This window comes from Ascaphus truei, chromosome 3, assembly GCF_040206685.1.
Source record: "Ascaphus truei isolate aAscTru1 chromosome 3, aAscTru1.hap1, whole genome shotgun sequence".
Classification (NCBI taxonomy): Eukaryota; Metazoa; Chordata; class Amphibia; order Anura; family Ascaphidae; genus Ascaphus; species Ascaphus truei.
The window spans coordinates 1,056,269-1,083,864 of record NC_134485.1 but is presented as its reverse complement, the minus strand read 5'-3'; the positions used below and the strand labels follow the sequence as shown (position 1 = coordinate 1,083,864).

General features: G+C 43.8%; 1 protein-coding gene across 1 annotated transcript in view; it reads right to left on the bottom strand.

The window, feature by feature from the left end:
* The window catches only part of HPX (hemopexin), a 106,732-nt gene that overhangs the window by 53,340 nt on the left and 25,796 nt on the right, over nt 1-27,596 (bottom strand). The window contains exon 4 of the mRNA XM_075593496.1: nt 3,399-3,538. Within this exon, the coding sequence (XP_075449611.1) occupies nt 3,399-3,538 (140 nt within the window). The remainder of the gene's footprint in view (nt 1-3,398; nt 3,539-27,596) is intronic.

Sequence of the window (27,596 nt, the reverse complement as noted above, 5' to 3'; positions counted from 1 at the left end):
GGTGCTCCTGGTTGTGTATCTGTGTGCGGTGCTCCTGGTTGTGTAGCTGTGTGCGGTGCTCCTGGTTGTGTAGCTGTGTGCGGTGCTCCTGGTTGTGTAGCTGTGTGCGGTGCTCCTGGTTGTGTAGCTGTGTGCGGTGCTCCTGGTTGTGTATCTGTGTGCGGTGCTCCTGGCTGTGTCGCTGTGTGCTGTGCTCCTGGCTGTGTAGCTGTGTGCGGTGCTCCTGGTTGTGTAGCTGTGTGCGGTGCTCCTGGGTGTGTCGCTGTGTGCGGTGCTCCTGGTTGTGTCCCTGTGTGCGGTGCTCCTGGTTGTGTATCTGTGTGCGGTGCTCCTGGTTGTGTAGCTGTGTGCGGTGCTCCTGGTTGTGTAGCTGTGTGCGGTGCTCCTGGTTGTGTAGCTGTGTGCGGTGCTCCTGGTTGTGTAGCTGTGTGCGGTGCTCCTGGTTGTGTATCTGTGTGCGGTGCTCCTGGCTGTGTCGCTGTGTGCTGTGCTCCTGGTTGTGTAGCTGTGTGCTGTGCTCCTGGATGTGTATCTGTGTGCGGTGCTCCTGGTTGTGTAGCTGTGTGCGGTGCTCCTGGTTGTGTAGCTGTGTGCTGTGCTCCTGGTTGTGTAGCTGTGTGCGGTGCTCCTGGTTGTGTATCTGTGTGCGGTGCTCCTGGTTGTGTAGCTGTGTGCGGTGCTCCTGGTTGTGTAGCTGTGTGCTGTGCTCCTGGTTGTGTAGCTGTGTGCGGTGCTCCTGGTTGTGTATCTGTGTGCGGTGCTCCTGGTTGTGTAGCTGTGTGCAGTGCTCCTGGTTGTGTATATGTGTGCGGTGCTCCTGGTTGTGTAGCTGTGTGCGGTGCTCCTGGTTGTGTATATGTGTGCGGTGCTCCTGGGTGTGTAGCTGTGTGCGGTGCTCCTGGTTGTGTATCTGTGTGCGGTGCTCCTGGTTGTGTATCTGTGTGCGGTGCTCCTGGTTGTGTATCTGTGTGCGGTGCTCCTGGTTGTGTAGCTGTGTGCGGTGCTCCTGGTTGTGTAGCTGCGTGCGGTGCTCCTGGTTGTGTATCTGTGTGCGGTGCTCCTGGTTGTGTAGCTGTGTGCGGTGCTCCTGGTTGTGTAGCTGTGTGCGGTGCTCCTGGTTGTGTAGCTGTGTGCGGTGCTCCTGGTTGTGTCCCTGTGTGCGGTGCTCCTGGTTGTGTATCTGTGTGCGGTGCTCCTGGTTGTGTAGCTGTGTGCGGTGCTCCTGGTTGTGTAGCTGTGTGCGGTGCTCCTGGTTGTGTAGCTGTGTGCGGTGCTCCTGGTTGTGTCCCTGTGTGCTGTGCTCCTGGTTGTGTATCTGTGTGCGGTGCTCCTGGTTGTGTAGCTGTGTGCGGTGCTCCTGGTTGTGTAGCTGTGTGCGGTGCTCCTGGTTGTGTAGCTGTGTGCGGTGCTCCTGGTTGTGTAGCTGTGTGCGGTGCTCCTGGTTGTGTAGCTGTGTGCGGTGCTCCTGGTTGTGTAGCTGTGTGCGGTGCTCCTGGTTGTGTCCCTGTGTGCTGTGCTCCTGGTTGTGTATCTGTGTGCGGTGCTCCTGGTTGTGTATCTGTGTGCGGTGCTCCTGGTTGTGTAGCTGTGTGCGGTGCTCCTGGTTGTGTAGCTGTGTGTGGTGCTCCTGGTTGTGTAGCTGTGAGCGGTGCTCCTGGGTGTGTCGCTGTGTGCGGTGCGCCTGGTTGTGTAGCTGTGTGCGGTGCTCCTGGTTGTGTCCCTGTGTGCTGTGCTCCTGGTTGTGTATCTGTGTGCGGTGCTCCTGGTTGTGTAGCTGTGTGCGGTGCTCCTGGTTGTGTCCCTGTGTGCTGTGCTCCTGGTTGTGTAGCTGTGAGCGGTGCTCCTGGTTGTGTAGCTGTGTGCGGTGCTCCTGGTTGTGTCCCTGTGTGCTGTGCTCCTGGTTGTGTATCTGTGTGCGATGCTCCTGGTTGTGTATCTGTGTGCGATGCTCCTGGGTGTGTAGCTGTGTGCGGTGCTCCTGGTTGTGTATCTGTGTGCGGTGCTCCTGGGTGTGTAGCTGTGTGCGGTGCTCCTGGTTGTGTATCTGTGTGCGGTGCTCCTGGTTGTGTAGCTGTGTGCTGTGCTCCTGGTTGTGTAGCTGTGTGCGGTGCTCCTGGTTGTGTAGCTGTGTGCGGTGCTCCTGGTTGTGTCGCTGTGTGCGGTGCTCCTGGTTGTGTAGCTGTGTGCGGTGCTCCTGGTTGTGTATCTGTGTGCGGTGCTCCTGGGTGTGTAGCTGTGTGCGGTGCTCCTGGTTGTGTAGCTGTGTGCGGTGCTCCTGGTTGTGTAGCTGTGTGCGGTGCTCCTGGTTGTGTAGCTGTGTGCGGTGCTCCTGGTTGTGTAGCTGTGTGCGGTGCTCCTGGTTGTGTATCTGTGTGCGGTGCTCCTGGTTGTGTATCTGTGTGCGGTGCTCCTGGTTGTGTAGCTGTGTGCGGTGCTCCTGGTTGTGTAGCTGTGTGCGGTGCTCCTGGTTGTGTAGCTGTGTGCGGTGCTCCTGGTTGTGTATCTGTGTGCGGTGCTCCTAGTTGTGTAGCTGTGTGCGGTGCTCCTGGTTGTGTAGCTGTGTGCGGTGCTCCTGGTTGTGTAGCTGTGTGCGGTGCTCCTGGTTGTGTAGCTGTGTGCGGTGCTCCTGGTTGTGTAGATGTGTGCGGTGCTCCTGGTTGTGTAGCTGTGTGCGGTGCGCCTGGTTGTGTAGCTGTGTGCGGTGCTCCTGGTTGTGTAGCTGTGTGCGGTGCTCCTGGTTGTGTAGCTGTGTGCGGTGCTCCTGGTTGTGTAGCTGTGTGCGGTGCTCCTGGTTGTGTAGCTGTGTGCGGTGCTCCTGGTTGTGTAGCTGTGTGCGGTGCTCCTGGTTGTGTAGCTGTGTGCGGTGCTCCTGGTTGTGTAGCTGTGTGCGGTGCTCCTGGTTGTGTATCTGTGTGCGGTGCTCCTGGTTGTGTAGCTGTGTGCGATGCTCCTGGTTGTGTAGCTGTGTGCGGTGCTCCTGGTTGTGTAGCTGTGTGCGGTGCTCCTGGTTGTGTAGCTGTGTGCGGTGCTCCTGGTTGTGTAGCTGTGTGCGGTGCTCCTGGTTGTGTAGCTGTGTGCGGTGCTCCTGGTTGTGTAGCTGTGTGCGGTGCTCCTGGTTGTGTAGCTGTGTGCGGTGCTCCTGGTTGTGTAGCTGTGTGCGGTGCTCCTGGTTGTGTAGCTGTGTGTGGTGCTCCTGGTTGTGTAGCTGTGTGCGGTGCTCCTGGTTGTGTAGCTGTGTGCGGTGCTCCTGGTTGTGTAGCTGTGTGCGGTGCGCCTGGTTGTGTATCTGTGTGCGGTGCTCCTGGTTGTGTAGCTGTGTGCGGTGCTCCTGGTTGTGTAGCTGTGTGCGGTGCTCCTGGTTGTGTAGCTGTGGTGTGTTGTTGCCGTGGATCACTGACCTGCAGCAGGTACATTCTTTGGTGTGTCTGTGGCTGGTTCTTGTTGTGGTTCCGGAATGCGGCGTCCACGGATACCGTCAGGTTCCAGGTCTCGTTAATGAACTGCGCAGCGCCACGAAAACCGCTCCACGAGTAACCGTCTGACAAAGAGAGCCCGTTACTGCGTCATTACTCTGTATTACCACATTATTACTACGCGGAAACTGAGACCCCATTACTGCATCATTACTCTGTATTACCACATTATTACTACCCGGAAACTGAGACCCCGTTACTGCATCATTACTCTGTATTACCACATTATTACTACCCGGAAACTGAGACCCCGTTACTGCATCATTACTCTGTATTACCACATTATTACTATCCGGAAACTGAGACCCCGTTACTGCATCATTACTCTATATTACCACATTATTACTACCCGGAAACTGAGACCCCGTTACTGCATCATTACTCTGTATTACCACATTATTACTACCCGGAAACTGAGACACCGTTACTGCGTCATTACTCTGTATTACCACATTATTACTACGCGGAAACTGAGACCCCATTACTGCATCATTACTCTGTATTACCACATTATTACTACCCGGAAACTGAGACCCCGTTACTGCATCATTACTCTGTATTACCACATTATTACTACCCGGAAACTGAGACCCCGTTACTGCATCATTACTCTGTATTACCACATTATTACTATCCGGAAACTGAGACCCCATTACTGCATCATTACTCTGTATTACCACATTATTACTATCCGGAAACTGAGACCCCGTTACTGCATCATTACTCTATATTACCACATTATTACTACCCGGAAACTGAGACCCCGTTACTGCATCATTACTCTGTATTACCACATTATTACTACCCGGAAACTGAGACCCCGTTACTGCATCATTACTCTATATTACCACATTATTACTACCCGGAAACTGAGACCCCGTTACTGCATCATTACTCTGTATTACCACATTATTACTACCCGGAAACTGAGACCCCGTTACTGCATCATTACTCTATATTACCACATTATTACTACCCGGAAACTGAGACCCCGTTACTGCGTCATTACTCTGTATTACCACATTATTACTACGCGGAAACTGAGACCCCATTACTGCATCATTACTCTGTATTACCACATTATTACTACCCGGAAACTGAGACCCCGTTACTGCATCATTACTCTGTATTACCACATTATTACTATCCGGAAACTGAGACCCCATTACTGCATCATTACTCTGTATTACCACATTATTACTATCCGGAAACTGAGACCCCGTTACTGCATCATTACTCTATATTACCACATTATTACTACCCGGAAACTGAGACCCCGTTACTGCATCATTACTCTGTATTACCACATTATTACTACCCGGAAACTGAGACCCCGTTACTGCATCATTACTCTATATTACCACATTATTACTACCCGGAAACTGAGACCCCGTTACTGCATCATTACTCTGTATTACCACATTATTACTACCCGGAAACTGAGACCCCGTTACTGCATCATTACTCTATATTACCACATTATTACTACCCGGAAACTGAGACCCCGTTACTGCATCATTACTCTATATTACCACATTATTACTACCCGGAAACTGAGACCCCGTTACTGCATCATTACTCTGTATTACCACATTATTACTACCCGGAAACTGAGACCCCGTTACTGCATCATTACTCTATATTACCACATTATTACTACCCGGAAACTGAGACCCCGTTACTGCATCATTACTCTGTATTACCACATTATTACTACCCGGAAACTGAGACCCCGTTACTACATCATTACTCTATATTACCACATTATTACTACCCGGAAACTGAGACCCCGTTACTGCATCATTACTCTGTATTACCACATTATTACTACCCGGAAACTGAGACCCCGTTACTGCATCATTACTCTGTATTACCACATTATTACTACCCGGAAACTGAGACCCCGTTACTGCATCATTACTCTGTATTACCACATTATTACTACCCAGGAACTGAGACACCGTTACTGCGTCATTACTCTGTATTACCACATTATTACTACCCGGAAACTGAGACCCCGTTACTGCATCATTACTCTGTATTACCACATTATTACTATCCGGAAACTGAGACCCCGTTACTGCATCATTACTCTGTATTACCACATTATTACTATCCGGAAACTGAGACCCCGTTACTGCATCATTACTCTGTATTACCACATTATTACTACCCGGAAACTGAGTCCCCATTACTGCGTCATTACTCTGTATTACCACATTATTACTACCCAGAAACTGAGACCCCGTTACTGCATCATTACTCTGTATTACCACATTATTACTACCTGGAAACTGAGACCCCGTTACTGCATCATTACTCTGTATTACCACATTATTACTACCCGGAAACAGAGACCCCGTTACTGCGTCATTACTCTGTATTACCACATTATTACTACCCGGAAACTGAGACCCCGTTACTGCATCATTACTCTGTATTACCACATTATTACTACCCGGAAACTGAGACCCCGTTACTGCATCATTACTCTGTATTACCACATTATTACTACCCGGAAACTGAGACCCCGTTACTGCGTCATTACTCTATATTACCACATTATTACTACCCGGAATCTGAGACACCGTTACTGCATCATTACTCTGTATTACCACATTATTACTACCCGGAAACTGAGACCCCGTTACTGCGTCATTACTCTATATTACCACATTATTACTACCCGGAATCTGAGACCCCGTTACTGCATCATTACTCTGTATTACCACATTATTACTACCCGGAAACTGAGACCCCGTTACTGCATCATTACTCTGTATTACCACATTATTACTACCCGGAAACTGAGACCCCGTTACTGCATCATTACTCTGTATTACCACATTATTACTACCCGGAAACTGAGACCCCCGTTACTGCATCATTACTCTGTATTACCACATTATTACTACCCGGAAACTGAGACCCCGTTACGGCATCATTACTCTGTATTACCACATTATTACTACCCGGAAACTGAGACCCCGTTACTGCGTCATTACTCTATATTACCACATTATTACTACCCGGAATCTGAGACACCGTTACTGCATCATTACTCTGTATTACCACATTATTACTACCCGGAAACTGAGACCCCGTTACTGCGTCATTACTCTATATTACCACATTATTACTACCCGGAAACTGAGACCCCGTTACTGCATCATTACTCTGTATTACCACATTATTACTACCCGGAAACTGAGACCCCATTACTGCATCATTACTCTGTATTACCACATTATTACTACCCGGAAACTGAGACCCCGTTACTGCATCATTACTCTGTATTACCACATTATTACTACCCGGAAACAGAGAACCCGTTACTGCATCATTACTCTGTATTACCACATTATTACTACCCGGAAACTGAGACCCCGTTACTGCATCATTACTCTGTATTACCACATTATTACTACCCGGAAACTGAGACCCCGTTACTGCGTCATTACTCTATATTACCACATTATTACTACCCGGAATCTGAGACACCGTTACTGCATCATTACTCTGTATTACCACATTATTACTACCCGGAAACTGAGACCCCGTTACTGCGTCATTACTCTATATTACCACATTATTACTACCCGGAATCTGAGACCCCGTTACTGCATCATTACTCTGTATTACCACATTATTACTACCCGGAAACTGAGACCCCATTACTGCGTCATTACTTTGTATTACCACATTATTACTACCCGGAAACTGAGACCCCGTTACTGCATCATTACTCTGTATTACCACATTATTACTACCCGGAAACTGAGACCCCGTTACTGCATCATTACTCTGTATTACCACATTATTACTATCCGGAAACTGAGACCCCGTTACTGCATCATTACTCTGTATTACCACATTATTACTACCCGGAAACTGAGACCCCGTTACTGCATCATTACTCTGTATTACCACATTATTACTATCCGGAAACTGAGACCCCGTTACTGCATCATTACTCTGTATTACCACATTATTACTATCCGGAAACTGAGACCCCGTTACTGCATCATTACTCTGTATTACCACATTATTACTACCCGGAAACTGAGACCACGTTACTGCATCATTACTCTGTATTACCACATTATTACTACCCAGGAACTGAGACACCGTTACTGCGTCATTACTCTGTATTACCACATTATTACTACCCAGAAACTGAGACCCCGTTACTGCGTCATTACTCTATATTACCACATTATTACTACCCGGAATCTGAGACCCCGTTACTGCATCATTACTCTGTATTACCACATTATTACTACCCGGAAACTGAGACCCCATTACTGCGTCATTACTTTGTATTACCACATTATTACTACCCGGAAACTGAGACCGCGTTACTGCATCATAACTCTGTATTACCACATTATTACTACACGGAAACTGAGACCCCGTTACTGCATCATTACTCTGTATTACCACATTATTACTACCCGGAAACTGATACCCCGTTACTGCATCATTACTCTGTATTACCACATTATTACTACCCGGAAACTGAGACCCCCGTTACTGCATCATTACTCTGTATTACCACATTATTACTATCCGGAAACTGAGACCCTGTTACTGTATCATTACTCTGTATTACCACATTATTACTACCCGGAAACTGAAACCCCGTTACTGCGTCATTACTCTGCATTACCACATTACTACTATACGGAAACTGAGACCCCGTTACTGCGTCATTACTCTGTATTACCACATTATTACTACCCGGAAACTGAGACCCCGTTACTGCATCATTACTCTGTATTACCACATTATTACTACCCGGAAACTGAGACCCCGTTACTGTATCATTACTCTGTATTACCACATTATTACTATCCGGAAACTGAGACCCCGTTACTGCGTCATTACTCTGTATTACCACATTATTACTACCCAGGAACTGAGACCCCGTTACTGCATCATTACTTTGTATTACCACATTATTACTACCCAGGAACTGAGACACCGTTACTGCATCATTACTCTGTATTACCACATTATTACTACCCGGAAACTGAGACCCCGTTACTGCATCATTACTCTGTATTACCACATTATTACTACCCGGAAACTGAGACCCCGTTACTGCGTCATTACTCTATATTACCACATTATTACTACCCGGAATCTGAGACACCGTTACTGCATCATTACTCTGTATTACCACATTATTACTACCCGGAAACTGAGACCCCGTTACTGCGTCATTACTCTATATTACCACATTATTACTACCCGGAATCTGAGACCCCGTTACTGCATCATTACTCTGTATTACCACATTATTACTACCCGGAAACTGAGACCCCGTTACTGCGTCATTACTCTATATTACCACATTATTACTACCCGGAATCTGAGACACCGTTACTGCATCATTACTCTGTATTACCACATTATTACTACCCGGAAACTGAGACCCCGTTACTGCATCATTACTCTGTATTACCACATTATTACTACCCGGAAACTGAGACCCCGTTACTGCATCATTACTCTGTATTACCACATTATTACTACCCGGAAACTGAGACCCCATTACTGCATCATTACTCTGTATTACCACATTATTACTACCTGGAAACTGAGACCCCGTTACTGCATCATTACTCTGTATTACCACATTATTACTACCCGGAAACAGAGACCCCGTTACTGCATCATTACTCTGTATTACCACATTATTACTACCCGGAAACTGAGACCCCGTTACTGCATCATTACTCTGTATTACCACATTATTACTACCCGGAAACTGAGACCCCGTTACTGCGTCATTACTCTATATTACCACATTATTACTACCCGGAATCTGAGACACCGTTACTGCATCATTACTCTGTATTACCACATTATTACTACCCGGAAACTGAGACCCCGTTACTGCGTCATTACTCTATATTACCACATTATTACTACCCGGAATCTGAGACCCCGTTACTGCATCATTACTCTGTATTACCACATTATTACTACCCGGAAACTGAGACCCCATTACTGCGTCATTACTTTGTATTACCACATTATTACTACCCGGAAACTGAGACCCCGTTACTGCATCATTACTCTGTATTACCACATTATTACTACCCGGAAACTGAGACCCCGTTACTGCATCATTACTCTGTATTACCACATTATTACTATCCGGAAACTGAGACCCCGTTACTGCATCATTACTCTGTATTACCACATTATTACTACCCGGAAACTGAGACCCCGTTACTGCATCATTACTCTGTATTACCACATTATTACTATCCGGAAACTGAGACCCCGTTACTGCATCATTACTCTGTATTACCACATTATTACTATCCGGAAACTGAGACCCCGTTACTGCATCATTACTCTGTATTACCACATTATTACTACCCGGAAACTGAGACCCCGTTACTGCATCATTACTCTGTATTACCACATTATTACTACCCAGGAACTGAGACACCGTTACTGCGTCATTACTCTGTATTACCACATTATTACTACCCAGAAACTGAGACCCCGTTACTGCGTCATTACTCTATATTACCACATTATTACTACCCGGAATCTGAGACCCCGTTACTGCATCATTACTCTGTATTACCACATTATTACTACCCGGAAACTGAGACCCCATTACTGCGTCATTACTTTGTATTACCACATTATTACTACCCGGAAACTGAGACCGCGTTACTGCATCATAACTCTGTATTACCACATTATTACTACACGGAAACTGAGACCCCGTTACTGCATCATTACTCTGTATTACCACATTATTACTACCCGGAAACTGATACCCCGTTACTGCATCATTACTCTGTATTACCACATTATTACTACCCGGAAACTGAAACCCCGTTACTGCGTCATTACTCTGCATTACCACATTACTACTATACGGAAACTGAGACCCCGTTACTGCGTCATTACTCTGTATTACCACATTATTACTACCCGGAAACTGAGACCCCGTTACTGCATCATTACTCTGTATTACCACATTATTACTACCCGGAAACTGAGACCCCGTTACTGTATCATTACTCTGTATTACCACATTATTACTATCCGGAAACTGAGACCCCGTTACTGCGTCATTACTCTGTATTACCACATTATTACTACCCAGGAACTGAGACCCCGTTACTGCATCATTACTTTGTATTACCACATTATTACTACCCAGGAACTGAGACACCGTTACTGCATCATTACTCTGTATTACCACATTATTACTATCGGGAAACTGAGACCCCGTTACTGCATCATTACTCTGTATTACCACATTATTACTACCCGGAAACTGAGACCCCGTTACTGCATCATTACTCTGTATTACCACATTATTACTACCCGTAAACTGAGAACCCCGTTACTGCGTCATTACTCTGTATTACCACATTATTACTACCCGGAAACTGAGTCCCCATTACTGCGTCATTACTCTGTATTACCACATTATTACTACCCGGAAACTGAGACCCCGTTACTGCGTCATTACTCTGTATTACCACATTATTACTACGCGGAAACTGAGACCCCGTTACTGCATCATTACTCTGTATTACCACATTATTACTACCCGGAAACTGAGACCCCGTTACGGCATCATTACTCTGTATTACCACATTATTACTACCCGGAAACTGAGACCCCGTTACTGCGTCATTACTCTGTATTACCACATTATTACAATCCGGAAACTGAGACCCCATTACTGCATCATTACTCTGTATTACCACATTATTACTATCCGGAAACTGAGACCCCGTTACTGCGTCATTACTCTGTATTACCACATTATTACTATCCGGAAACTGAGACCCCCGTTACTGCGTCATTACTCTGTATTACCACATTATTACTACCCGGAAACTGAGACCCCCGTTACTGCATCATTACTCTGTATTACCACATTATTACTACCCGGAAACTGAGACCCCCGTTACTGCATCATTACTCTGTATTACCACATTATTACTACCCGGAAACTGAGACCCCGTTACTGCGTCATTACTCTGTATTACCACATTATTACTACCCGGAAACTGAGACCCCGTTACTGCATCATTACTCTGTATTACCACATTATTACTACCCGGAAACTGAGACCCCGTTACTGCATCATTACTCTGTATTACCACATTATTACTATCCGGAAACTGAGACCCCGTTACTGCGTCATTACTCTATATTACCACATTATTACTACCCGGAATCTGAGACACCGTTACTGCATCATTACTCTGTATTACCACATTATTACTACCCGGAAACTGAGACCCCGTTACTGCGTCATTACTCTATATTACCACATTATTACTACCCGGAATCTGAGACCCCGTTACTGCATCATTACTCTGTATTACCACATTATTACTACCCGGAAACTGAGACCCCATTACTGCGTCATTACTTTGTATTACCACATTATTACTACCCGGAAACTGAGACCCCGTTACTGCATCATTACTCTGTATTACCACATTATTACTACCCGGAAACTGAGACCCCGTTACTGCATCATTACTCTGTATTACCACATTATTACTATCCGGAAACTGAGACCCCGTTACTGCATCATTACTCTGTATTACCACATTATTACTACCCGGAAACTGAGACCCCGTTACTGCATCATTACTCTGTATTACCACATTATTACTATCCGGAAACTGAGACCCCGTTACTGCATCATTACTCTGTATTACCACATTATTACTATCCGGAAACTGAGACCCCGTTACTGCATCATTACTCTGTATTACCACATTATTACTACCCGGAAACTGAGACCCCGTTACTGCATCATTACTCTGTATTACCACATTATTACTACCCAGGAACTGAGACACCGTTACTGCGTCATTACTCTGTATTACCACATTATTACTACCCAGAAACTGAGACCCCGTTACTGCGTCATTACTCTATATTACCACATTATTACTACCCGGAATCTGAGACCCCGTTACTGCATCATTACTCTGTATTACCACATTATTACTACCCGGAAACTGAGACGCCATTACTGCGTCATTACTTTGTATTACCACATTATTACTACCCGGAAACTGAGACCGCGTTACTGCATCATAACTCTGTATTACCACATTATTACTACACGGAAACTGAGACCCCGTTACTGCATCATTACTCTGTATTACCACATTATTACTACCCGGAAACTGATACCCCGTTACTGCATCATTACTCTGTATTACCACATTATTACTACCCGGAAACTGAGACCCCCGTTACTGCATCATTACTCTGTATTACCACATTATTACTATCCGGAAACTGAGACCCTGTTACTGTATCATTACTCTGTATTACCACATTATTACTACCCGGAAACTGAAACCCCGTTACTGCGTCATTACTCTGCATTACCACATTACTACTATACGGAAACTGAGACCCCGTTACTGCGTCATTACTCTGTATTACCACATTATTACTACCCGGAAACTGAGACCCCGTTACTGCATCATTACTCTGTATTACCACATTATTACTACCCGGAAACTGAGACCCCGTTACTGTATCATTACTCTGTATTACCACATTATTACTATCCGGAAACTGAGACCCCGTTACTGCGTCATTACTCTGTATTACCACATTATTACTACCCAGGAACTGAGACCCCGTTACTGCATCATTACTTTGTATTACCACATTATTACTACCCAGGAACTGAGACACTGTTACTGCATCATTACTCTGTATTACCACATTATTACTACCCGGAAACTGAGACCCCGTTACTGCATCATTACTCTGTATTACCACATTATTACTACCCGGAAACTGAGACCCCGTTACTGCGTCATTACTCTATATTACCACATTATTACTACCCGGAATCTGAGACACCGTTACTGCATCATTACTCTGTATTACCACATTATTACTACCCGGAAACTGAGACCCCGTTACTGCGTCATTACTCTATATTACCACATTATTACTACCCGGAATCTGAGACCCCGTTACTGCATCATTACTCTGTATTACCACATTATTACTACCCGGAAACTGAGACCCCGTTACTGCGTCATTACTCTATATTACCACATTATTACTACCCGGAATCTGAGACACCGTTACTGCATCATTACTCTGTATTACCACATTATTACTACCCGGAAACTGAGACCCCGTTACTGCATCATTACTCTGTATTACCACATTATTACTACCCGGAAACTGAGACCCCGTTACTGCATCATTACTCTGTATTACCACATTATTACTACCCGGAAACTGAGACCCCATTACTGCATCATTACTCTGTATTACCACATTATTACTACCTGGAAACTGAGACCCCGTTACTGCATCATTACTCTGTATTACCACATTATTACTACCCGGAAACAGAGACCCCGTTACTGCATCATTACTCTGTATTACCACATTATTACTACCCGGAAACTGAGACCCCGTTACTGCATCATTACTCTGTATTACCACATTATTACTACCCGGAAACTGAGACCCCGTTACTGCGTCATTACTCTATATTACCACATTATTACTACCCGGAATCTGAGACACCGTTACTGCATCATTACTCTGTATTACCACATTATTACTACCCGGAAACTGAGACCCCGTTACTGCGTCATTACTCTATATTACCACATTATTACTACCCGGAATCTGAGACCCCGTTACTGCATCATTACTCTGTATTACCACATTATTACTACCCGGAAACTGAGACCCCATTACTGCGTCATTACTTTGTATTACCACATTATTACTACCCGGAAACTGAGACCCCGTTACTGCATCATTACTCTGTATTACCACATTATTACTACCCGGAAACTGAGACCCCGTTACTGCATCATTACTCTGTATTACCACATTATTACTATCCGGAAACTGAGACCCCGTTACTGCATCATTACTCTGTATTACCACATTATTACTACCCGGAAACTGAGACCCCGTTACTGCATCATTACTCTGTATTACCACATTATTACTATCCGGAAACTGAGACCCCGTTACTGCATCATTACTCTGTATTACCACATTATTACTATCCGGAAACTGAGACCCCGTTACTGCATCATTACTCTGTATTACCACATTATTACTACCCGGAAACTGAGACCCCGTTACTGCATCATTACTCTGTATTACCACATTATTACTACCCAGGAACTGAGACACCGTTACTGCGTCATTACTCTGTATTACCACATTATTACTACCCAGAAACTGAGACCCCGTTACTGCGTCATTACTCTATATTACCACATTATTACTACCCGGAATCTGAGACCCCGTTACTGCATCATTACTCTGTATTACCACATTATTACTACCCGGAAACTGAGACCCCATTACTGCGTCATTACTTTGTATTACCACATTATTACTACCCGGAAACTGAGACCGCGTTACTGCATCATAACTCTGTATTACCACATTATTACTACACGGAAACTGAGACCCCGTTACTGCATCATTACTCTGTATTACCACATTATTACTACCCGGAAACTGATACCCCGTTACTGCATCATTACTCTGTATTACCACATTATTACTACCCGGAAACTGAAACCCCGTTACTGCGTCATTACTCTGCATTACCACATTACTACTATACGGAAACTGAGACCCCGTTACTGCGTCATTACTCTGTATTACCACATTATTACTACCCGGAAACTGAGACCCCATTACTGCATCATTACTCTGTATTACCACATTATTACTACCCGGAAACTGAGACCCCGTTACTGTATCATTACTCTGTATTACCACATTATTACTATCCGGAAACTGAGACCCCGTTACTGCGTCATTACTCTGTATTACCACATTATTACTACCCAGGAACTGAGACCCCGTTACTGCATCATTACTTTGTATTACCACATTATTACTACCCAGGAACTGAGACACCGTTACTGCATCATTACTCTGTATTACCACATTATTACTATCGGGAAACTGAGACCCCGTTACTGCATCATTACTCTGTATTACCACATTATTACTACCCGGAAACTGAGACCCCGTTACTGCATCATTACTCTGTATTACCACATTATTACTACCCGTAAACTGAGAACCCCGTTACTGCGTCATTACTCTGTATTACCACATTATTACTACCCGGAAACTGAGTCCCCATTACTGCGTCATTACTCTGTATTACCACATTATTACTACCCGGAAACTGAGACCCCGTTACTGCGTCATTACTCTGTATTACCACATTATTACTACGCGGAAACTGAGACCCCGTTACTGCATCATTACTCTGTATTACCACATTATTACTACCCGGAAACTGAGACCCCGTTACGGCATCATTACTCTGTATTACCACATTATTACTACCCGGAAACTGAGACCCCGTTACTGCGTCATTACTCTGTATTACCACATTATTACAATCCGGAAACTGAGACCCCATTACTGCATCATTACTCTGTATTACCACATTATTACTATCCGGAAACTGAGACCCCGTTACTGCGTCATTACTCTGTATTACCACATTATTACTATCCGGAAACTGAGACCCCCGTTACTGCGTCATTACTCTGTATTACCACATTATTACTACCCGGAAACTGAGACCCCCGTTACTGCATCATTACTCTGTATTACCACATTATTACTACCCGGAAACTGAGACCCCCGTTACTGCATCATTACTCTGTATTACCACATTATTACTACCCGGAAACTGAGACCCCGTTACTGCGTCATTACTCTGTATTACCACATTATTACTACCCGGAAACTGAGACCCCGTTACTGCATCATTACTCTGTATTACCACATTATTACTACCCGGAAACTGAGACCCCATTACTGCATCATTACTCTGTATTACCACATTATTACTACCCGGAAACTGAGACCCCGTTACTGCGTCATTACTCTGTATTACCACATTATTACTACCCGGAAACTGAGACCCCGTTACTGCGTCATTACTCTGTATTACCACATTATTACTACCCGGAAACTGAGACCCCGTTACTGCGTCATTACTCTGTATTACCACATTATTACTACCCGGAAACTGAGACCCCGTTACTGCATCATTACTCTGTATTACCACATTATTACTATCCGGAAACTGAGACCCCGTTACTGCGTCATTACTCTGTATTACCACATTATTACTACCCGGAAACTGAGACCCCGTTACTGCGTCATTACTCTGTATTACCACATTATTACTACCCGGAAACTGAGACCCCGTTACTGCGTCATTACTCTGTATTACCACATTATTACTATCCGGAAACTGAGACCCCCGTTACTGCGTCATTACTCTGTATTACCACATTATTACTACCCGGAAACTGAGACCCCCGTTACTGCATCATTACTCTGTATTACCACATTATTACTACCCGGAAACTGAGACCCCCGTTACTGCATCATTACTCTGTATTACCACATTATTACTACCCGGAAACTGAGACCCCGTTACTGCGTCATTACTCTGTATTACCACATTATTACTACCCGGAAACTGAGACCCCGTTACTGCATCATTACTCTGTATTACCACATTATTACTACCCAGGAACTAAGACACCGTTACTGCGTCATTACTCTGTATTACCACATTATTACTACCCAGAAACTGAGACCCCGTTACTGCATCATTACTCTGTATTACCACATTATTACACTCCCGGAAACTGAGACCCCGTTACTGCATCATTACTCTGTATTACCACATTATTACTACCCGGAAACTGAGACCCCGTTACTGCATCATTACTCTGTATTACCACATTATTACTACCCGGAAACTGAGACCCCGTTACTGCGTCATTACTCTATATTACCACATTATTACTACCCGGAATCTGAGACACCGTTACTGCATCATTACTCTGTATTACCACATTATTACTACCCGGAAACTGAGACCCCGTTACTGCGTCATTACTCTATATTACCACATTATTACTACCCGGAATCTGAGACCCCGTTACTGCATCATTACTCTGTATTACCACATTATTACTACCCGGAAACTGAGACCCCATTACTGCGTCATTACTTTGTATTACCACATTATTACTACCCGGAAACTGAGACCCCGTTACTGCATCATTACTCTGTATTACCACATTATTACTACCCGGAAACTGAGACCCCGTTACTGCATCATTACTCTGTATTACCACATTATTACTATCTGGAAACTGAGACCCCGTTACTGCATCATTACTCTGTATTACCACATTATTACTACCCGGAAACTGAGACCCCGTTACTGCATCATTACTCTGTATTACCACATTATTACTATCCGGAAACTGAGACCCCGTTACTGCATCATTACTCTGTATTACCACATTATTACTATCCGGAAACTGAGACCCCGTTACTGCATCATTACTCTGTATTACCACATTATTACTACCCGGAAACTGAGACCCCGTTACTGCATCATTACTCTGTATTACCACATTATTACTACCCAGGAACTGAGACACCGTTACTGCGTCATTACTCTGTATTACCACATTATTACTACCCAGAAACTGAGACCCCGTTACTGCGTCATTACTCTATATTACCACATTATTACTACCCGGAATCTGAGACCCCGTTACTGCATCATTACTCTGTATTACCACATTATTACTACCCGGAAACTGAGACCCCATTACTGCGTCATTACTTTGTATTACCACATTATTACTACCCGGAAACTGAGACCGCGTTACTGCATCATAACTCTGTATTACCACATTATTACTGCACGGAAACTGAGACCCCGTTACTGCATCATTACTCTGTATTACCACATTATTACTACCCGGAAACTGATACCCCGTTACTGCATCATTACTCTGTATTACCACATTATTACTACCCGGAAACTGAAACCCCGTTACTGCGTCATTACTCTGCATTACCACATTACTACTATACGGAAACTGAGACCCCGTTACTGCGTCATTACTCTGTATTACCACATTATTACTACCCGGAAACTGAGACCCCGTTACTGCATCATTACTCTGTATTACCACATTATTACTACCCGGAAACTGAGACCCCGTTACTGTATCATTACTCTGTATTACCACATTATTACTATCCGGAAACTGAGACCCCGTTACTGCGTCATTACTCTGTATTACCACATTATTACTACCCAGGAACTGAGACCCCGTTACTGCATCATTACTTTGTATTACCACATTATTACTACCCAGGAACTGAGACACCGTTACTGCATCATTACTCTGTATTACCACATTATTACTATCGGGAAACTGAGACCCCGTTACTGCATCATTACTCTGTATTACCACATTATTACTACCCGGAAACTGAGACCCCGTTACTGCATCATTACTCTGTATTACCACATTATTACTACCCGTCAACTGAGAACCCCGTTACTGCGTCATTACTCTGTATTACCACATTATTACTACCCGGAAACTGAGTCCCCATTACTGCGTCATTACTCTGTATTACCACATTATTACTACCCGGAAACTGAGACCCCGTTACTGCGTCATTACTCTGTATTACCACATTATTACTACGCGGAAACTGAGACCCCGTTACTGCATCATTACTCTGTATTACCACATTATTACTACCCGGAAACTGAGACCCCGTTACGGCATCATTACTCTGTATTACCACATTATTACTACCCGGAAACTGAGACCCCGTTACTGCGTCATTACTCTGTATTACCACATTATTACAATCCGGAAACTGAGACCCCATTACTGCATCATTACTCTGTATTACCACATTATTACTATCCGGAAACTGAGACCCCGTTACTGCGTCATTACTCTGTATTACCACATTATTACTATCCGGAAACTGAGACCCCCGTTACTGCGTCATTACTCTGTATTACCACATTATTACTACCCGGAAACTGAGACCCCCGTTACTGCATCATTACTCTGTATTACCACATTATTACTACCCGGAAACTGAGACCCCCGTTACTGCATCATTACTCTGTATTACCACATTATTACTACCCGGAAACTGAGACCCCGTTACTGCGTCATTACTCTGTATTACCACATTATTACTACCCGGAAACTGAGACCCCGTTACTGCATCATTACTCTGTATTACCACATTATTACTACCCGGAAACTGAGACCCCATTACTGCATCATTACTCTGTATTACCACATTATTACTACCCGGAAACTGAGACCCCGTTACTGCGTCATTACTCTGTATTACCACATTATTACTACCCGGAAACTGAGACCCCGTTACTGCGTCATTACTCTGTATTACCACATTATTACTACCCGGAAACTGAGACCCCGTTACTGCGTCATTACTCTGTATTACCACATTATTACTACCCGGAAACTGAGACCCCGTTACTGCATCATTACTCTGTATTACCACATTATTACTATCCGGAAACTGAGACCCCGTTACTGCGTCATTACTCTGTATTACCACATTATTACTACCCGGAAACTGAGACCCCGTTACTGCGTCATTACTCTGTATTACCACATTATTACTACCCGGAAACTGAGACCCCGTTACTGCGTCATTACTCTGTATTACCACATTATTACTATCCGGAAACTGAGACCCCCGTTACTGCGTCATTACTCTGTATTACCACATTATTACTACCCGGAAACTGAGACCCCCGTTACTGCATCATTACTCTGTATTACCACATTATTACTACCCGGAAACTGAGACCCCCGTTACTGCATCATTACTCTGTATTACCACATTATTACTACCCGGAAACTGAGACCCCGTTACTGCGTCATTACTCTGTATTACCACATTATTACTACCCGGAAACTGAGACCCCGTTACTGCATCATTACTCTGTATTACCACATTATTACTACCCAGGAACTAAGACACTGTTACTGCGTCATTACTCTGTATTACCACATTATTACTACCCAGAAACTGAGACCCCGTTACTGCATCATTACTCTGTATTACCACATTATTACACTCCCGGAAACTGAGACCCCGTTACTGCATCATTACTCTGTATTACCACATTATTACTACCCGGAAACTGAGACCCCGTTACTGCATCATTACTCTGTATTACCACATTATTACTACCCGGAAACTGAGACCCCATTACTGCATCATTACTCTGTATTACCACATTATTACTACCCGGAAACTGAGACCCCGTTACTGCATCATTACTCTGTATTACCACATTATTACTACCCGGAAACAGAGACCCCGTTACTGCATCATTACTCTGTATTACCACATTATTACTACCCGGAAACTGAGACCCCGTTACTGCATCATTACTCTGTATTACCACATTATTACTACCCGGAAACTGAGACCCCGTTACTGCGTCATTACTCTATATTACCACATTATTACTACCCGGAATCTGAGACACCGTTACTGCATCATTACTCTGTATTACCACATTATTACTACCCGGAAACTGAGACCCCGTTACTGCGTCATTACTCTATATTACCACATTATTACTACCCGGAATCTGAGACCCCGTTACTGCATCATTACTCTGTATTACCACATTATTACTACCCGGAAACTGAGACCCCATTACTGCGTCATTACTTTGTATTACCACATTATTACTACCAGGAAACTGAGACCCCGTTACTGCATCATTACTCTGTATTACCACATTATTACTACCCGGAAACTGAGACCCCGTTACTGCATCATTACTCTGTATTACCACATTATTACTATCCGGAAACTGAGACCCCGTTACTGCATCATTACTCTGTATTACCACATTATTACTACCCGGAAACTGAGACCCCGTTACTGCATCATTACTCTGTATTACCACATTATTACTATCCGGAAACTGAGACCCCGTTACTGCATCATTACTCTGTATTACCACATTATTACTATCCGGAAACTGAGACCCCGTTACTGCATCATTACTCTGTATTACCACATTATTACTACCCGGAAACTGAGACCCCGTTACTGCATCATTACTCTGTATTACCACATTATTACTACCCAGGAACTGAGACACCGTTACTGCGTCATTACTCTGTATTACCACATTATTACTACCCAGAAACTGAGACCCCGTTACTGCGTCATTACTCTATATTACCACATTATTACTACCCGGAAACTGAGACCCCGTTACTGCATCATTACTCTGTATTACCACATTATTACTACCCGGAAACTGAGACCCCATTACTGCGTCATTACTTTGTATTACCACATTATTACTACCCGGAAACTGAGACCGCGTTACTGCATCATAACTCTGTATTACCACATTATTACTACACGGAAACTGAGACCCCGTTACTGCATCATTACTCTGTATTACCACATTATTACTACCCGGAAACTGAGACCCCGTTACTGCATCATTACTCTGTATTACCACATTATTACTATCCGGAAACTGAGACCCCGTTACTGCGTCATTACTCTGTATTACCACATTATTACTACCCAGGAACTGAGACCCAGTTACTGCATCATTACTTTGTATTACCACATTATTACTACCCAGGAACTGAGACACCGTTACTGCATCATTACTCTGTATTACCACATTATTACTATCGGGAAACTGAGACCCCGTTACTGCATCATTACTCTGTATTACCACATTATTACTACCCGGAAACTGAGACCCCGTTACTGCATCATTACTCTGTATTACCACATTATTACTACCCGTAAACTGAGAACCCCGTTACTGCGTCATTACTCTGTATTACCACATTATTACTACCCGGAAACTGAGTCCCCTTTACTGCGTCATTACTCTGTATTACCACATTATTACTACCCGGAAACTGAGACCCCGTTACTGCGTCATTACTCTGTATTACCACATTATTACTACGCGGAAACTGAGACCCCGTTACTGCATCATTACTCTGTATTACCACATTATTACTACCCGGAAACTGAGACCCCGTTACGGCATCATTACTCTGTATTACCACATTATTACTACCCGGAAACTGAGACCCCGTTACTGCGTCATTACTCTGTATTACCACATTATTACAATCCGGAAACTGAGACCCCATTACTGCATCATTACTCTGTATTACCACATTATTACTATCCGGAAACTGAGACCCCGTTACTGCGTCATTACTCTGTATTACCACATTATTACTATCCGGAAACTGAGACCCCCGTTACTGCGTCATTACTCTGTATTACCACATTATTACTACCCGGAAACTGAGACCCCCGTTACTGCATCATTACTCTGTATTACCACATTATTACTACCCGGAAACTGAGACCCCCGTTACTGCATCATTACTCTGTATTACCACATTATTACTACCCGGAAACTGAGACCCCGTTACTGCGTCATTACTCTGTATTACCACATTATTACTACCCGGAAACTGAGACCCCGTTACTGCATCATTACTCTGTATTACCACATTATTACTACCCGGAAACTGAGACCCCATTACTGCATCATTACTCTGTATTACCACATTATTACTACCCGGAAACTGAGACCCCGTTACTGCGTCATTACTCTGTATTACCACATTATTACTACCCGGAAACTGAGACCCCGTTACTGCATCATTACTCTGTATTACCACATTATTACTACCCGGAAACTGAGACCCCGTTACTGCGTCATTACTCTGTATTACCACATTATTACTACCCGGAAACTGAGACCCCGTTACTGCATCATTACTCTGTATTACCACATTATTACTATCCGGAAACGGAGACCCCGTTACTGCATCATTACTCTGTATTACCACATTATTACTACCCGGAAACTGAGACCCCGTTACTGCGTCATTACTCTGTATTACCACATTATTACTACCCGGAAACTGAGACCCCGTTACTGCGTCATTACTCTGTATTACCACATTATTACTATCCGGAAACTGAGACCCCCGTTACTGCGTCATTACTCTGTATTACCACATTATTACTACCCGGAAACTGAGACCCCCGTTACTGCATCATTACTCTGTATTACCACATTATTACTACCCGGAAACTGAGACCCCGTTACTGCGTCATTACTCTGTATTACCACATTATTACTACCCGGAAACTGAGACCCCGTTACTGCATCATTACTCTGTATTACCACATTATTACTACCCGGAAACTGAGACCCCATTACTGCATCATTACTCTGTATTACCACATTATTACTACCCGGAAACTGAGACCCCGTTACTGCGTCATTACTCTGTATTACCACATTATTACTACCCGGAAACTGAGACCCCGTTACTGCATCATTACTCTGTATTACCACATTATTACTACCCGGAAACTGAGACCCCGTTACTGCGTCATTACTCTGTATTACCACATTATTACTACCCGGAAACTGAGACCCCGTTACTGCATCATTACTCTGTATTACCACATTATTACTATCCGGAAACTGAGACCCCGTTACTGCATCATTACTCTGTATTACCACATTATTACTACCCGGAAACTGAGACCCCGTTACTGCATCATTACTCTGTATTACCACATTATTACTACCCGGAAACTGAGACCCCGTTACTGCATCATTACTCTGTATTACCACATTATTACTACCCAGGAACTGAGACACCGTTACTGCGTCATTACTCTGTATTACCACATTATTACTACCCAGAAACTGAGACCCCGTTACTGCGTCATTACTCTATATTACCACATTATTACTAACCGGAATCTGAGACCCCGTTACTGCATCATTACTCTGTATTACCACATTATTACTACCCGGAAACTGAGACCCCATTACTGCGTCATTACTTTGTATTACCACATTATTACTACCCGGAAACTGAGACCGCGTTACTGCATCATAACTCTGTATTACCACATTATTACTACACGGAAACTGAGACCCCGTTACTGCATCATTACTCTGTATTACCACATTATTACTACCCGGAAACTGATACCCCGTTACTGCATCATTACTCTGTATTACCACATTATTACTACCCGGAAACTGAGACCCCCGTTACTGCATCATTACTCTGTATTACCACATTATTACTATCCGGAAACTGAGACCCTGTTACTGTATCATTACTCTGTATTACCACATTATTACTACCCGGAAACTGAAACCCCGTTACTGCGTCATTACTCTGCATTACCACATTATTACTATACGGAAACTGAGACCCCGTTACTGCGTCATTACTCTGTATTACCACATTATTACTACCCGGAAACTGAGACCCCGTTACTGCATCATTACTCTGTATTACCACATTATTACTACCCGGAAACTGAGACCCCGTTACTGCATCATTACTCTGTATTACCACATTATTACTATCCGGAAACTGAGACCCCGTTACTGCGTCATTACTCTGTAATACCACATTATTACTACCCAGGAACTGAGACCCCGTTACTGCATCATTACTTTGTATTACCACATTATTACTACCCAGGAACTGAGACACCGTTACTGCATCATTACTCTGTATTACCACATTATTACTATCGGGAAACTGAGACCCCGTTACTGCATCATTACTCTGTATTACCACATTATTACTACCCGGAAACTGAGACCCCGTTACTGCATCATTACTCTGTATTACCACATTATTACTACCCGGAAACTGAGACCCCGTTACTGCGTCATTACTTTGTATTACCACATTATTACTACCCGGAAACTGAGACCCCGTTACTGCATCATTACTCTATATTACCACATTATTACTACCCGGAAACTGAGACCCCGTTACTGCGTCATTACTTTGTATTACCACATTATTACTACCCGGAAACTGAGACTTCGTTACTGCATCATTACTCTGTATTACCACATTATTACTACCCGGAAACTGAGACCCCGTTACTGCATCATTACTCTGTATTACCACATTATTACTACCCGTAAACTGAGAACCCCGTTACTGCGTCATTACTCTGTATTACCACATTATTACTACCCGGAAACTGAGTCCCCATTACTGCGTCATTACTCTGTATTACCACATTATTACTACCCGGAAACTGAGACCCCGTTACTGCGTCATTACTCTGTATTACCACATTATTACTACGCGGAAACTGAGACCCCGTTACTGCATCATTACTCTGTATTACCACATTATTAATACCCGGAAACTGAGACCCCGTTACTGCGTCATTACTCTGTATTACCACATTATTACTATCCGGAAACTGAGACCCCCGTTACTGCGTCATTACTCTGTATTACCACATTATTACTACCCGGAAACTGAGACCCCCGTTACTGCATCATTACTCTGTATTACCACATTATTACTACCCGGAAACTGAGACCCCCGTTACTGCATCATTACTCTGTATTACCACATTATTACTACCCAGGAACTGAGACACCGTTACTGCGTCATTACTCTGTATTACCACATTATTACTACCCAGAAACTGAGACCCCGTTACTGCGTCATTACTCTATATTACCACATTATTACTAACCGGAATCTGAGACCCCGTTACTGCATCATTACTCTGTATTACCACATTATTACTACCCGGAAACTGAGACCCCATTACTGCGTCATTACTTTGTATTACCACATTATTACTACCCGGAAACTGAGACCGCGTTACTGCATCATAACTCTGTATTACCACATTATTACTACACGGAAACTGAGACCCCGTTACTGCATCATTACTCTGTATTACCACATTATTACTACCCGGAAACTGATACCCCGTTACTGCATCATTACTCTGTATTACCACATTATTACTACCCGGAAACTGAGACCCCCGTTACTGCATCATTACTCTGTATTACCACATTATTACTATCCGGAAACTGAGACCCTGTTACTGTATCATTACTCTGTATTACCACATTATTACTACCCGGAAACTGAAACCCCGTTACTGCGTCATTACTCTGCATTACCACATTATTACTATACGGAAACTGAGACCCCGTTACTGCGTCATTACTCTGTATTACCACATTATTACTACCCGGAAACTGAGACCCCGTTACTGCATCATTACTCTGTATTACCACATTATTACTACCCGGAAACTGAGACCCCGTTACTGCATCATTACTCTGTATTACCACATTATTACTATCCGGAAACTGAGACCCCGTTACTGCGTCATTACTCTGTAATACCACATTATTACTACCCAGGAACTGAGACCCCGTTACTGCATCATTACTTTGTATTACCACATTATTACTACCCAGGAACTGAGACACCGTTACTGCATCATTACTCTGTATTACCACATTATTACTATCGGGAAACTGAGACCCCGTTACTGCATCATTACTCTGTATTACCACATTATTACTACCCGGAAACTGAGACCCCGTTACTGCATCATTACTCTGTATTACCACATTATTACTACCCGGAAACTGAGACCCCGTTACTGCGTCATTACTTTGTATTACCACATTATTACTACCCGGAAACTGAGACCCCGTTACTGCATCATTACTCTATATTACCACATTATTACTACCCGGAAACTGAGACCCCGTTACTGCGTCATTACTTTGTATTACCACATTATTACTACCCGGAAACTGAGACTTCGTTACTGCATCATTACTCTGTATTACCACATTATTACTACCCGGAAACTGAGACCCCGTTACTGCATCATTACTCTGTATTACCACATTATTACTACCCGTAAACTGAGAACCCCGTTACTGCGTCATTACTCTGTATTACCACATTATTACTACCCGGAAACTGAGTCCCCATTACTGCGTCATTACTCTGTATTACCACATTATTACTACCCGGAAACTGAGACCCCGTTACTGCGTCATTACTCTGTATTACCACATTATTACTACGCGGAAACTGAGACCCCGTTACTGCATCATTACTCTGTATTACCACATTATTACTACCAGGAAACTGAGACCCCGTTACGGCATCATTACTCTGTATTACCACATTATTACTACCCGGAAACTGAGACCCCGTTACTGCGTCATTACTCTGTATTACCACATTATTACTACCCGGAAACTGAGACCCCGTTACTGCGTCATTACTCTGTATTACCACATTATTACTATCCGGAAACTGAGACCCCCGTTACTGC